The sequence below is a fragment of the Phoca vitulina genome, unplaced genomic scaffold, assembly GCF_004348235.1.
Source record: "Phoca vitulina isolate PV1807 unplaced genomic scaffold, GSC_HSeal_1.0 scaffold23, whole genome shotgun sequence".
Taxonomy (NCBI): Eukaryota; Metazoa; Chordata; class Mammalia; order Carnivora; family Phocidae; genus Phoca; species Phoca vitulina.
Window position 1 is genome coordinate 22,610,567 of NW_022589726.1, and position 14,335 is coordinate 22,624,901.

The 14,335-nt window shown below is 61.8% G+C and overlaps 1 protein-coding gene across 1 annotated transcript in view; it reads left to right on the forward strand.

The window, feature by feature from the left end:
* The window catches only part of COL2A1 (collagen type II alpha 1 chain), a 30,577-nt gene extending 17,338 nt beyond the window's left edge, over positions 1-13,239 (forward strand). The window contains exons 21-52 of the mRNA XM_032421111.1: positions 271-378; positions 758-811; positions 893-991; positions 1,145-1,198; positions 1,613-1,711; positions 2,096-2,149; positions 2,535-2,588; positions 2,908-2,961; positions 3,218-3,271; positions 3,485-3,529; positions 3,688-3,786; positions 4,002-4,109; positions 4,401-4,454; positions 4,744-4,797; positions 5,149-5,202; positions 5,524-5,577; positions 5,870-5,977; positions 6,585-6,638; positions 7,073-7,126; positions 7,811-7,972; positions 8,171-8,278; positions 8,525-8,632; positions 8,954-9,007; positions 9,184-9,291; positions 9,501-9,554; positions 9,712-9,819; positions 10,074-10,127; positions 10,477-10,584; positions 10,945-11,233; positions 11,690-11,877; positions 12,078-12,320; positions 12,816-13,239. Coding sequence (XP_032277002.1) covers positions 271-378; positions 758-811; positions 893-991; positions 1,145-1,198; positions 1,613-1,711; positions 2,096-2,149; positions 2,535-2,588; positions 2,908-2,961; positions 3,218-3,271; positions 3,485-3,529; positions 3,688-3,786; positions 4,002-4,109; positions 4,401-4,454; positions 4,744-4,797; positions 5,149-5,202; positions 5,524-5,577; positions 5,870-5,977; positions 6,585-6,638; positions 7,073-7,126; positions 7,811-7,972; positions 8,171-8,278; positions 8,525-8,632; positions 8,954-9,007; positions 9,184-9,291; positions 9,501-9,554; positions 9,712-9,819; positions 10,074-10,127; positions 10,477-10,584; positions 10,945-11,233; positions 11,690-11,877; positions 12,078-12,320; positions 12,816-12,962 — 3,045 coding nt within the window. The 3' untranslated portion in view covers positions 12,963-13,239. The remainder of the gene's footprint in view (positions 1-270; positions 379-757; positions 812-892; positions 992-1,144; positions 1,199-1,612; positions 1,712-2,095; positions 2,150-2,534; positions 2,589-2,907; positions 2,962-3,217; positions 3,272-3,484; positions 3,530-3,687; positions 3,787-4,001; positions 4,110-4,400; positions 4,455-4,743; positions 4,798-5,148; positions 5,203-5,523; positions 5,578-5,869; positions 5,978-6,584; positions 6,639-7,072; positions 7,127-7,810; positions 7,973-8,170; positions 8,279-8,524; positions 8,633-8,953; positions 9,008-9,183; positions 9,292-9,500; positions 9,555-9,711; positions 9,820-10,073; positions 10,128-10,476; positions 10,585-10,944; positions 11,234-11,689; positions 11,878-12,077; positions 12,321-12,815) is intronic.
* The last annotated feature ends 1,096 nt before the right edge of the window (positions 13,240-14,335 follow it).

Below are 14,335 nucleotides of genomic sequence, written 5' to 3' on the forward strand. Positions count from 1 at the left end.
GTGCCTGGAGGAGGGGACATAACAGGTTGAGAAGCTGATGCAGCTTAAGCTCCCATCTTTGGTTTGACCAATTTGAACAGTTTCAACTTTCCACCCTCTCTCTTCCCACTGGGCCACGTCTGCTCTCCCTGGGCCGATCCTTTATGGCCCCTCTTCCCCAGTCCCCAGCCCTAAAACAATAGCCAAGGCCTCTCCCTCCCCTGCCAGGCCAGGGACGGACCCAGCGCCAGGTGAAGACTCACCCTGTTTCTCTTTTGTGCTGCTTCTCAGGGCCCTGCTGGCCCCCAAGGAGCCCCTGGTCCTGCTGGTGAAGAAGGCAAAAGAGGTGCCCGTGGAGAGCCTGGTGGTGCTGGGCCCGTCGGTCCCCCTGGAGAGAGAGTAAGTGGGCTGGGAGTTCCCACTTTCTGTGGGGTGTGTCCTGGACGTGGAAGTTGAGTCTTTGTGGCTCTGTGTTCTGGCCAAGTCCTGTGGCCTGAGTATCCGATTCCTCTCTTCTCCACTCACTGCTGTGGGGACAGGGAGCCCTCCTTGTTTGTGCCCCCCACCCCCAGGATGGCATGAAACAGTTTGAGCTACTCCCCAGGACAGGCCCGAGAAGTTAATCTCTCAGAATCTTGCCGGCCATAGCTACCCACCTACAGAAATGGTGGTTTGTGGGTTGGTGGGATTGATCTCCTGAAGCGGGGCGGGGCTCTCTGTATGGCTGGGTCAGGGACCATTCTAACTCACTACCCGTCCTCCTCCCCCTTCCTTCTAGGGTGCTCCTGGCAACCGTGGTTTCCCAGGTCAGGATGGTCTAGCAGGTCCAAAGGTGAGTGGGGGAAGAGGGGCTGGGGTGCCTGCACTGCTGGTCAAATGGCCTCCTGCTGACTCCCTGCCTCCCCTTGTGTAGGGAGCCCCTGGAGAGCGAGGGCCCAGCGGCCTTGCTGGTCCCAAAGGAGCCAACGGTGACCCTGGCCGTCCTGGAGAGCCTGGCCTTCCCGGAGCCCGGGTAAGTAGCCAAGCTGCTTTTGCTCTTGACTTCCAGCTCTGAGCCAAGTCCTCGTGCCCTTCCCCACCTGCTCCCTCCAGCCCTGTGCGGCCAGGATTGGGAGGACCTGGGGCCTTTCCTGACACCCATCCTCTCTCTCTCTCCTGAACAAAGGGTCTCACTGGTCGCCCTGGTGATGCTGGTCCTCAAGGCAAAGTTGGTCCTTCTGTAAGTCTCCCATCTGGGGTAGTTGGGAGGGGATATCCCTGGGGAGGCAAGTAGGATGAGAGATGGGAGTTTGGGTGGGGGTAGCTTGTGCATTTTGAGGATTGGGGAGGGGGCAGATGGTGGGCATCAGGCCAGGTGTGGAGCTCTGAAAATGCCATCCTCGTGTGCCTTTGTGCTTTGGGGCCTTTCCTTGGAGGAAGACAAAGCCTGGCGTGCACTGTTAGGGGCTACGCTCCTCGTTTAAGCTGCGCCTTGTTGCTGCCAGGGTCTGCGTGTGTGGTGTGGGCTGCTGGTTGAGACCTTGATCAACCCCACGTGCCGTGTGCCCGCCAGCACAGTGGGGACTTGGTAGATGCTGGATGCACGAATGTGGTCGGAGTGTCTACGTTCTGACTATGGCGTCCTCTGTTTCAGGGAGCCCCCGGTGAAGATGGCCGCCCTGGTCCTCCAGGTCCTCAGGGTGCTCGTGGGCAGCCTGGCGTCATGGGTTTCCCTGGCCCCAAAGGTGCCAATGTAAGTCACAACCTGCCCTTCCATTTCCTTGCACACAGTGCGACCTCCCTCCTCGGCCCTAGAGAAAGGACCGGCTCCTGAGTAGAGTTAACCCATGGGCAGTTAGGAGCAGGAGCCCTGGTGCCATGGGCAGCTTGGGCCTCCATGTCCTGCAGGAGTGCATGTGATCTGGGGAAACCTGGGGTTCCTGAGAGCTTCAGGGCCTCAGCCATGACATCGTTCCATGGGGCAGTGCTGTCTCACTCCCGAGCACGAGAGGGTGCAGATACTCGGCTTGAGCTTTTGCTGCCCATCAGGCTATGGCCCCGAGCCCCAGTCTCCCCAGCCCGCTCTAGCCCCCCCACCCCAAACCCTCCCTTCATGGTCCTGCCCTCTTTCCTCCAGGGTGAGCCTGGCAAGGCCGGAGAGAAGGGACTGCCTGGTGCTCCTGGCCTGAGAGTAAGTAGCCTGCCTCACTGTCCGCGTGTTGGTGCTAGCTGGATACGTGCAAGGGGAGCCCCATCCCTCGGCCTGCTCCCGGGGTCCTAGTCAGCAGTGGGGGTTCCTCTGGCTGGGGTCCCGCTGCTCTGGGCCCTTTGGGGGTCCACACAGGGAGACTTCCAGCTGCTGTTGGTCAGCAGTCCAGGGAGAGGAGGAAGAGTCCCATGCTGAGAAAGACTGGGAAAAGAAGGGGCCCAGGGAAAGAAGGGGGTAGAAATGGAATTTGGGTTGGGGAATCATGGAGGTCTGGAATCTCTGGGCCACCAAGTGTACCTGCTCAGCGCTGGGGTCTGCAGAACTGAAGGATGTGTGTCATGCCATCACCCTTTCCTCCCTCCTCTAGGGTCTTCCTGGCAAAGATGGTGAGACAGGTGCTGCAGGACCCCCCGGACCAGCTGTAAGTACCTGCCTAGCCTCTCCAGGTGGCCCTGTGGGCATGGGGTGGTGGCACAGAGGCCAAGGCACCTCAGGCCCACCTAGCATGATGAGGATCTGGGCTCCTCTGGGACACCAGACCCACCCTCAGCCAGGGCAGTGTGGACCCCCCCACTGTTTCAGGGGTGCAGATCATCGGTGGGAGAGTAGCGAGGGAAGCTTTTGTGGGCAGTGCAGGAAGGTGTCTGGGCAGCCCTCCTGCTGCCACCACAGTCCCCTCTGGCCGAGGCTTTCCGATTCTCTGCAGCACTGGCTCAGGTCACCTTTGTTTCCCTCTGCAGGGACCTGCTGGTGAACGAGGCGAACAGGGTGCTCCTGGGCCATCTGGGTTCCAGGTAGGTGGCTGGACTGGGCCCTCTCTTCAGTTCTTTCCATGCCCAGGGCTCTGTGGGAGCCCCATGGGTCTCTAGCCCTGCACTCTGGGGACAAGAGGGCGGTGTGTGAGTGCAGCCCCTGGTCCTACCTTGGTTGTGCAGACTCCCGAGGGGGACAGGGGGACGAGGCTTCCCTGTGGTCCCCATGCTGGGGCTCCCTGGAGGGCTGAGGCAGTGGACTCACTCCTTGGCTAATGCATGTCACTTTGCCCTCTAGGGACTTCCTGGCCCTCCTGGTCCCCCAGGTGAAGGTGGAAAACCAGGTGACCAGGTGAGTACAGGGCTCTTTGAACCTGCAGTTTAGAAGGGAAGATCTCTTCTGCTGCCCAGGAGGCAAGGGCAGGAGGGCCCCTGGGGCCCCAGGAGGCCGGGAATGTCTGGGGCCACATCCCAGCTCAGCCTCCAGTCCAGTGCGAGGGCTGCTCCGCCCTGATTGGGGGACAGAAAAGCTTCCCTCTCTCACATATCCTTCTTTGTTCCCCAGGGTGTCCCCGGTGAAGCTGGAGCCCCTGGCCTCGTGGGTCCCAGGGTGAGTGTTGGCCATTTCTGGTGGCCCCCCGGGCCTGCCCTCTCCCTGTGCCGTTCTGCAAGTGCACTCCTTAGTGCTCTGCCCGCCATGCCCCTGCTTTTCCCGGGGCCTCTGCCCCCTCTCTCTCACCTGATTGCTCCATGGTGTCTCTGCGACAGGGCGAACGAGGTTTCCCAGGAGAACGTGGCTCTCCCGGGGCCCAGGGCCTCCAGGGTCCCCGTGGCCTCCCCGGCACTCCTGGCACGGACGGTCCCAAAGTAAGTGAGGCTGTTGGGGTTGTGGGGGCCAGCCCGGGAGGCCCTGCTAGGGGAGGCGGGGGGGGGGGGGGGGGGGGGGGCCCCGGGGGGAGGGGGAAAGGGGGGGGGGGGCCTCCGAAGGCAAGACGGCAAGGAGGTCTGGCTGAGGAGGGGGCTTGGGCGCTGGGGTCCTGGGCAGGTGCTGCCCACCACAGACTCCCTCCCCTCCTCCGCAGGGCGCATCTGGCCCGGCTGGCCCCCCTGGGGCTCAGGGCCCTCCAGGTCTGCAGGGCATGCCCGGAGAGAGGGGAGCAGCGGGCATTGCGGGGCCCAAGGGAGACAGGGTGAGTACCGGCTTGGCCGCGCCTCCTCCACACTCACCCCTCCCGCCTCCCTACGGCACCTGGCTGAGGAGGTCCCTCGTTAACCCTCTTGAGGACCTTGGAGACCCCTCTGGCCTTCTCTTTGCCCTCTAGTGACACCCTCCCCCCTTCCCTCCATCTCAGTCCTCTCTCTCACCCTGAGCCCACAGCAGATCCTGTTGGGCCGGGGGCCGAGCTCTGCCCGGGGCCTCAGTGAGGGTGGGACTGAGCGGGAGCACCCTCCTGAGGTGGCCCGTCTGCTCTATCCCCCAGGGTGATGTTGGCGAGAAAGGCCCTGAGGGAGCCCCCGGGAAGGACGGTGGACGAGTAAGTGAATGCTGGGTGCAGGCGCCCTGGCGGCCCCATGGGTCTCCAGCCCTGCACTCTGGGGACAGGAGGGCGGTGTGTGAGTGCAGCCCCTGGTCCTACCTCAGTTGTGCAGACTGGGCAGCTCTGGGCACTCTCCCAACAAAACCGGGGCTGCAGGGTGGGGGGCGTTCTGGGGGCCTGGGGAGGGTGTGCCAGGGTCCACCGGGTGTGAGGTCCTAGACTCCCTGCTGGGCTCCAAGTCCTGGTCAACTCTTCTGTCTCCCTCACCTTTGTGTCTTCTCCCCAGGGCCTGACTGGTCCCATTGGCCCCCCTGGGCCCGCTGGTGCCAACGGTGAGAAGGTGAGCTCCTCTCTCTGGCTCGCCTCCCCCATCACGCCAAAGACTGCGGTCTCGCCTCCTCACTTAACACCTGGCACCCTCCTGCCCACGGGGGGCTGCAAGCAGTGAGGGGTGGGAGTCTTCTTAAGAGCAGAGTCTCTGGCTGTGTGCCCCGGGCAGCGGAGCCACTGTGGGGCGCGGGGCGGGTGGTAAGACCTGCGCTCAGCAGAGGCCCCAGGAAGGCGGGCCTGAAGCAACAGGGAGAAAACAAGCCCTCCCTTGTGAGGCCTCCTGCATGCACTTGGCTCTTGAAGGGCCCTACCCGGACCCCCATCCCTTATCCATGGCTCTTGTCCCCCCTCCCCACCTTAGGGAGAAGTTGGACCCCCCGGTCCTGCAGGAACTGCTGGTGCTCGCGGCGCCCCGGTGAGTATCTGCCCCGGAACCGGGCCCTCAGCCTGGCGCTTTGGGTGTGGGGGTGCGAGGAGGGATGAGAAAGGAAGGGAGAAGGCCTGTCCTCCCCATGGTGTGGGCAAGGTGGAGGGCCTTCAGGTTGCTAGATCCTCTGACCAAGAGAGGCTTTCTGACTTGGGTCCCTTGTCTTTAGGACAGGGCTTCCCGGAGGCTACTTTTGGGGGTCCTTTGGGGAGGCTGGGCAAGGGCGGGGCCAGAGGGCTCTGGCTTACCGGAGGGGACAGAAGCAGACGGCCGTGGGGCCTTACCTCTCCTGGGCCTCTTCTCTCACAGGGTGAACGCGGAGAGACTGGACCCCCCGGGCCCGCTGGATTTGCAGGGCCTCCCGTGAGTGTCTACCCTCCTTCCCAGCCCTCCACTCAGGCCAGCTCGAAACCTGGCGGCACCTCCCAGCCTTTGGGCGCGGGAGGGACAGAATTTAAAGAAGACGGGAGTGGCCTCTTCCTTCTCCCCTTGCACCTCCACACTGACCTCACAGACCCATCTTAGAGCAGCCTTCAGGCCAGGGTGGACACACACTCGCTCACCCACCCACCCACCCAGAGCCTCTGGCCCTTTTGGAAGAACCTGGAGTATTTGGCTTGACTCTCATTCCTCCGCCTCCTCCTCCCTGGGACAGGGTGCTGATGGCCAGCCAGGTGCCAAGGGCGAGCAAGGAGAGGCTGGCCAGAAAGGTGATGCTGGTGCCCCAGGTCCTCAGGGCCCCTCTGGAGCTCCTGGGCCTCAGGTGAGTAGCAGTGAGCTCCCCCAGGAACTGTTCCCATGGGCAGGGATGGCTGGGTGCCAAGGGAGGGGCGCGGACAGGTAGAGAATGGCCAGCAGGCCTGTGGTGTGTAGCGCCTCCCCCCTCCGCCGAGTTTCAGTCTCTCGGCCTGGCAGACACCGCCCCAGCCACAGAAAGGAGAGGCTGTGGGGAGGAAGCTCTACTCGGGGACAAAGGTTCTAAAGTAGCTAAATTGACTTTCATTGTCTTGGGGCTGGGGTGTGGGGCCAGCAGACACAGGGTGCAGGCTGAGGACAGAGAGCCTGGGACAGAGCAGCCAGGCTCCTGGGGAGGGACTGGGGAGACGTTGGCCCAGCTCTGCAGATGCCCGATGGGCCTTTCCTCCCTGAGGTCTCCTAGAACGTGAGTCTCTTGTGGCAGGGGTGGCAGGCCCCTCTGTGACGGCTTCTCCAGGCTGGGATTTTAGTGCCAAGAAGGTTACATCTTTGAAAACCTAGCTCTCGGGAGTCCATTGTTGGGGGTGGGTGTCAAACAGGCCCTAGGCCCAGAAGCCCATAGCCCTCCTCTGGGTGACCGGGCCTCGCTGTGTCCCTCCCTCCTTCCTTCCCAGGGTCCTACTGGTGTGACTGGTCCTAAAGGAGCCCGAGGTGCTCAAGGCCCCCCGGTGAGTGAGGTCCCCTTTCCTACCAGGTGGGGTGGAGGGCACTGTGGGGGCGGCAGCTTCTCGTGCCTACACTCTGGCCTCAGCTCACGAAGAAGGCCCGGCCAGAGGCTCCCGCGCTGGTGTTCTGGGATTGACTCGCCTCCTTTCCCAGTGTTGCTTTTGCCCCCAGCCTAAGCCCAGCCCACAGCCACTGGGGGAGGGGCCCTCGCTCCTGGCGTGCTGTGGTCCTGGGACATCTCTGGCCAGGGACAGCCCCCTGCCGGAGCTGGAGACAGGGAAGCTACAGCTTCCTGACCGAGGGCCAGACCCCATGGGCCCTCCCCCCCCCCTCGCTAGCTCTCCTTGCCCCTTTCGGCACCGGCCTCGGAGACCCCTGCCCCCCTCGGATTCTCAGGCCCCCTGAGGGACTCACGGCCGCTCTTCCCCTCACACAGGGAGCCACTGGATTCCCTGGAGCTGCTGGCCGCGTCGGACCCCCAGGCTCCAATGTAAGTGACATCCCGGGCTGGTTCCTCCCGCCCTCCTGGCGAGAGAGGCACGGACGGCTGGAGTCTGGCACCCCCAACAGGCTGGCTCCCATCCCTTCAGACCGATCCCCCTCCTGGGACGAGTAGTAGTTAACTGATCATGGGGACCTGTTCTCCTTTCAAACAGCTGGGAGCAGGGGCTGTGGCCCTCTTGTTGGCCAAGCGCAACCCTCCCTGCTGACTTGGGCTTGAACCCTCAGGGGGCCGGACAGGCGGGCACAATTGCCTTGCCCTGTTTCTTGAGCACGTCCTGTGTTCCCGGCCTGTACAAATTCTGCATCTCGCCCCTTGGGAGTTTGCCGTGGAGGGAGGAGAGGTGGTGGAAAGTCACCCAGCTGACCGCCCCCGAGTGCAGAGGGTCAGAGGGGCCAGGTTTGAGCGGTTCCTCGAGAACAGTAGGATCGAGCCGAGAGGAAGCCGGCAGGAGGAAGAAGTAGCTCAGAAAAGGCAAATGCAGGGCTGGAGAACGCAGGGCTGGCGGCTCACAGCTCCCCCAGGGGAGAGAGGATGGAAGAGGTGCACTGGGGCAGGGGTCAGGCTGTCCTTCCTGTGGACGGAGCCCCGGTCCCTGGGGCCACAACGGCTTTGGCAGCCTGGATGGAGCAGGGTGAGAGGAATTCTCATTTCTTGCATTTGCTCTTCTAGGGAAACCCTGGGCCCCCGGGGCCCCCTGGTCCTTCTGGAAAAGATGGTCCCAAAGGCGCTCGAGGAGACAGTGGCCCCCCTGGCCGTGCCGGTGACCCCGGTCTCCAAGGTCCTGCCGGACCCCCCGGCGAGAAGGGGGAGCCTGGAGAGGACGGACCCTCTGTAAGTCCGTCACGGCCCCGGGCCAGGGGGTCTTTGGAGCTCACAGAGCCCACGGTGGAAGGGGCCGCTCGGGAGGGGATGCTGTTGGGGTGGGGAGAGGGCTGGGGTTAGTGAGCGAGCGGCCACCAGGCTGGGTGTGGCTGGCTGGGCCTTTCGAGCTCTGAGCTCATGCTCTCACCCCTGCCTCCCTTCTCTTAGGGCCCCGATGGTCCCCCAGGTCCCCAAGGTCTGGCTGGTCAGAGGGGCATCGTCGGTCTACCTGGGCAGCGTGGTGAGAGAGGATTTCCTGGCTTGCCGGGCCCATCGGTGAGTGAAGGACGCCCCTTCCTTTGGGGAGCCGGGCCCAGTCTGGCTCAGGCCAGGGCTCTGCATGCCATGCTCTTGGTGCGGTGGCCTGGCTTCCGCAGAAACACCGCCGCTCTCTGAGGCTTCCACCCACTCCGCACCCTCCGAACTCTCCCTCTGTCAGCCCTTTCTCTGGAAAGGCTCAGCAGGTCTGGGGCTGGGATTCTTAGGCGTGCACACTCATTGTCCCTGTCGCTGTCTTTCCAGGGTGAGCCCGGCAAGCAGGGAGCTCCTGGTGCATCTGGAGACCGAGGTCCTCCCGGCCCCGTGGGTCCTCCTGGCCTGACCGGTCCTGCTGGCGAACCTGGACGAGAGGTGAGCAGCGGGACCCGTGGTGGGTGGCCCTTACCAGGGCGAGGCGGACCGGCCCAGTCCTGGCGCCCCGGAGGAGGGGATGGCAGGACCGGCTGATAGGCCCAAGTGGCCGGCTGGGATGGGAAGGTTGTGATGGGGGAGGGAGGGCGCGGAGACTGAGAACCGGTGCTCGGGGAGGAAGGCAGAAGGAAGCTTGGGGAGCTTCCGGAGCTGCAGCTGGATGGAAGGGCGCAAGCCTGGGGCTCCTGAGGGCAGGGTGGACGAGCAGTGTGGGAGCCGGGCAGGGGCACCTCTCATGGCATCTTGTCTCCCCTTGCCCAGGGAAGCCCTGGTGCTGACGGCCCCCCTGGCAGAGATGGCGCGGCTGGAGTCAAGGTGAATATCTGGGTGTCTCTGTGTGCAGTGGGACAGGGAGGACATTCTGTCGGGCCTAACAGCTCAGCCTGGGGTGGCAGGTTGGGGTCAGAGTTCTTGTCTCAGTTGGGAAGGACATTTTCTCCAGGTCTCTTCTGGAACATTCCTCTCTAAGCCTGAGTCCTCTCTCCTGACAGGGTGATCGTGGTGAGACCGGTGCCGTGGGTGCCCCCGGAGCCCCCGGGGCCCCTGGCTCTCCCGGCCCCGCTGGCCCGACTGGAAAGCAGGGAGACCGAGGAGAGGCTGTGAGTATCCTTAATTCAGTAAAAGCTGGGAGTGGAGGAGGGTGGCCAAGTGAGCTGGGAGCTCACCCACCGTCGGCCTGGTCCCCGGGCCCTGGCGGTCTCTGGGCTGTGGGAGCAGCAACCTCGGTGCCCAGCCTGGGACAGATGCAGAGGAGGGCCCTCCCTGTCCTGGCTCTGCTCTGACGCTGTCCCCACACTCCCTCTCACAGGGCGCACAAGGCCCCATGGGTCCCGCAGGACCGGCAGGAGCCCGGGGAATCCCAGTGAGTATCTGCGTGTCCTCTATGGGGTTCCCAACAGGGGCAGGTTTGGAGGCCAGTGGGGACCCTGTGGATCCCGGGACTCCGTGGCTCAGGTGAGGCCAGCAGCATGCTCTCGCCCTGGCCAACCTGACCTGGCCTGTGTCTGTCTTGTTCCCAGGGCCCTCAAGGCCCCCGGGGTGACAAAGGAGAAGCTGGGGAAGCTGGCGAGAGGGGACTGAAGGGACACCGTGGCTTCACCGGTCTGCAGGGTCTGCCTGGCCCTCCTGTGAGTGTTGCCGTCTATGCATGGCTCCCCAGGGCCTCCCGTTGCTCAGAGCCCGCTCGGGTGTCCCAGGCCGCTAAGTCAACTTGGGATCCTCCTAGGAAATTTTCAGGACTTGCTCCTCCCTCCGACCCTGAGGAAGTGGGAAGGGAATGGGAGTAGGACATGTCATATGTATATTCCAGAAGGCCTCCCACCCTGGAAGATGGGGCCCTGTCCGTGCTGACCTCTGACCTTCGCCTCTTCCTTTTGCACAGGGTCCTTCTGGAGACCAAGGTGCTTCTGGTCCTGCTGGTCCTTCTGGCCCTAGAGTAAGTGAGCTGGAGTGAGCCCTTCCTCGGGGGGCGGGGAGGGAAGCCTCAGGCTCAGGGGGCCTCACCTGGCAGTGGAGGTAGGACTGGCTTGGGGTGACCGGGACCAGAAAAACACCTGAGTCCACAGGCTGGGTGAACATGACAACAGCCCCCGGCTGTCAGATGGGCCCCCGGGAATGGATTTGACAAGGAGGAGCTTAGGATGGTAGGAGAGCCACGAGGCAGAGACCGGGCTGGGCTCTGTGACAGAGAAGCATGAAGCTGCGGGGCTTCATGTCAGGACGGTCCCCTGAGCGGCCACTCCCGACCGCCCCTTCCGTGATGGCTCTTCTCTCCTGGCCTGCAGGGTCCTCCTGGCCCTGTCGGTCCCTCCGGCAAAGATGGTGCTAATGGAATCCCTGGCCCCATTGGACCCCCTGGTCCCCGTGGACGTTCAGGCGAAACTGGCCCTGCGGTAAGTGTCCTGACTCCTTCCCTGCGGTCTGGCCTGTCCCCAGCATCCGGGAGGCTCGCGTGCTCTGGGGCCAAGGGCCTCTTTCAGGGCATCAGCCTGCAGCTAATGATGAGGGCATCCTTTATCCTGGGTCTTCCCAGGAGGTTCAAAGGGCCCATGCTTGGTATTGGGACACAGAAGAGAGGGGCTGATGCAGAAGTAGGGAAGGTGCTAGGATTTTCTTGGTCTTTGGCCTGCCGCACCCCTCCCCCACCCACGGGACTGGAAGAAGACACTCTAATGTATTCTAGCAGGTGGAGATGTACCCAGGAGGGGCCTATCCCCACAATTCCCGGCTGATTGCTGTGTTTCCTGATGCAGGGCCCTCCTGGAAACCCTGGACCCCCTGGCCCTCCAGGTCCCCCTGGCCCTGGCATCGACATGTCTGCCTTTGCTGGCCTCGGCCCGAGAGAGAAGGGCCCTGACCCCCTGCAGTACATGCGGGCTGACCAGGCAGCCAGCGACCTGAGACAGCATGATGCCGAGGTGGACGCCACGCTCAAGTCCCTCAACAACCAGATCGAGAGCCTCCGCAGCCCCGAGGGCTCACGCAAGAACCCTGCTCGCACCTGCCGGGACCTGAAACTCTGCCACCCTGAATGGAAGAGCGGTGAGCCTGCCAGGCAGGACCCCTGGCCCCAGAGAGCAGGAAGTCAGCCCACCGGACGGGGCCCCTGCAGAACAAGGGAGGAGGCATCGCTTAGCACAGGGCAGAGCCGGGCCTGGAAGGTTCTGGCAGATGGCCACTCCTCCATCTCACAGCAGAGAAAGCCCAACCCTGGGTCCTGTCGTGCCATGGCCATGTGGCAGACGTGACGTCAGGGGAGAACTCCATCCACCAGGCAGGCCCTGCTCCTGCCCTTTGGCTTGCACCCGTGTTTAGCACTGGACTTTCCTGCCCGGGTCTCCTTGCTCCTGGGTCCTTGCATCTCCCCTCCCTTTGGCCACACGTGGCCCTCACCACCTGTGCCTCTGCCCCTTGCGTCCCCCTCGGCCTTTCTGTGTCTCCTAGGCAGTTGTGTCTGCCTGTCTGAGCCCCGATGGGGTGTCGCGTCTCCCCCTGTAGGAGACTACTGGATTGACCCCAACCAGGGCTGCACCTTGGACGCCATGAAGGTTTTCTGCAACATGGAGACTGGCGAGACCTGCGTCTACCCCAACCCAGCGAACGTTCCCAAGAAGAACTGGTGGAGCAGCAAGAGCAAGGACAAGAAACATATCTGGTTTGGGGAAACCATCAATGGTGGCTTCCACGTGAGTACCTGGCTGCCCTAGGCCAGAGACGCCATCTTGAAGCCTTTCTCTTCTCCCTCCGAGTTGATGGCACCCCACCCATACTCTCACCCGTTTTCCTTGGGGCTGAAGAGGAAGGAAAGGGGAGGGACTGTAGTTTGAACCGTGATCCCGCTGGATGCTGCCCCTGGGCCTCACCCCACTGCTCTCTGCCTGAACAGTTCAGCTACGGTGATGACAACCTAGCTCCCAACACGGCCAACGTCCAGATGACCTTCCTACGCCTGCTGTCCACCGAGGGCTCCCAGAATATCACCTACCACTGCAAGGACAGCATTGCCTACCTGGACGAAGCAGCCGGCAACCTCAAGAAGGCCCTGCTCATCCAGGGCTCCAATGACGTGGAGATCCGGGCTGAGGGCAACAGCCGGTTCACATACACTGTCCTGAAGGATGGCTGCACGGTGAGTCAGGGCATGGGGATGGGAGCCTCCGGAGAGATGAGCTGCCTGAGGCCGAGGGCGGGCCCACAGCTGGTGTCAGGTCTAAAGGGACGGATCCTCAGAGGTGTGAGCGGGTGGGGTTAGGTAGAGAAGACAGGCAGAGTGACAGGTGAGGGAGGGGTGCTGTTCCGTCTTCTTCCCTCCCTTGGCTCAGGGGAAAGAAGCCCTACCCAGCACGTCCAGTTACCCTTGGAGGAGTGTATCCATGTCGAGTGTGGGGGCCGGCCCCCAGGCTGGAGCGAAGAGGGGCTCGCTGTGGGGGAGGGAGCCAGGAGGGGAGGGCAGCGTGAGGGGCCTTTGCTGGCAAGGCCAGGAGTTGAGGTGGAGAGGGCTCTGGCAAGCCAAGGAGAGGTCGGGGGGGCCCCGAGCACGTTTTGTACTTTGTGCTCTATGAGGCTCGGCTTTGGGGTCCTGGGCGGCTGGCGCTGGACAGTGTCTCCTCTCTTTCTCCCCTAGAAACACACCGGTAAGTGGGGCAAGACTCTGATCGAGTACCGGTCACAGAAGACCTCGCGCCTCCCCATCATTGACATTGCGCCCATGGACATAGGAGGGCCCGAGCAGGAATTCGGTGTGGACATAGGGCCTGTCTGCTTCTTGTAAAAACCCGAACCCACAAACAACACAATCCATTGCCAACCCAGAGGACCCAAGTACTTTCCAGTCCCAGTCACTCTAGGGCTCTGCACTGAAGGGCTGACCTGACCTGATGTCCATTCATCCCACCCGCTCACAGTGTGGACTTTTCTCCCCTCTCTTTTTAAGAGACCTGAACTGGGCAGACTGCAAAATAAAATCTCGGTGTTCTATTTATTTATTGTCTTCCTGTAAGACCTTTGGGTCGAGGCAGAGGCAGGAAACTAACTGGTGTGAGTCAAACGCCCCCTGAGTGACTGTCCCCAGCCCAGGCCAGAAGAGTCCCCTTCAGGTGCTGGGCGCAGGAACTGTGTGTGTCCTACACAATGGTGCTATTCTGTGTCAAACACCTCTGTATTTTTTAAAACATCAATTGATATTAAAAACAAAAAAATTATTGGAAAGTACATATTGACCTGTGCTTTTTGTTCTTTATTTTCCCTTAGTCTTTCTTTGATTCTGTAGGCATGACCAAATGGCCACCTTAAGGCCGTCGTCTATTGACTTTTCACCCAGGAGGGAGGACACTAGAGTCACGCTGCCTGGTTTAGTGACCTCACACAAACACATACTTGCCTCCTTTTGTAACCTTCGCACTGCATGGAACCAAGGAGGGAACTGGGACCAGAGGCCAAGATTTGGGAAGGGGGACAGAAAATATAGGCATGGCCTTGTTCTTGAGTAACACAAAACACAACTCTAGGGCATGGGGATGGGACAGTGTGTGGGCCATCTCTTCCTGGATAGGGGAGCTCAGAGATGCTCCTGAGGGAGGGTGGGGAAGGTGGGGCGGGGAGCAAGTCCACAGGGACCCGTGATCAGTGCACACAATCGGCCAGTCTTGGTGATCTATTCGTCTGTGTCCTTCTCTAAGATTTTTAGGTCAAGGAGAGGTGGAAGTGTTACATGCTTGTCCCTACCCCTTATTCCATTTTCCTGCCCCCTCTTTTGGCCCTCCCTTCTCTACTTCCTGGGCCTGCACTTAAAGCTTCCTCTCAACACCAGCCTTATGAATGGATAGCCTCCCATTTCTCCCTACCATCAGGGGTCCCTTGCTTTCCAATGACTCCTGTGTGGCACAACGAGGAAACGGTCACCTTCCTCACCAGAGGGCATGGTGGTGGTGATGTGTGAAGTGGGCGGGAGACACAAAACCAGTCAAAATCAACAATGGTACTAATTTATAAAATACATTTCAAAAGATACCTGGCACTGCTGATAAACCAGAGGGCCATCCCTTTCTCTGCCCCTGTCTCCCATCGCTGCCTCCCCCTTCCTCCAGACGAAGGTAGATGGCTTTCCTAGTAAAGAAACAACAAAAATAAAAATACCTAAGACAT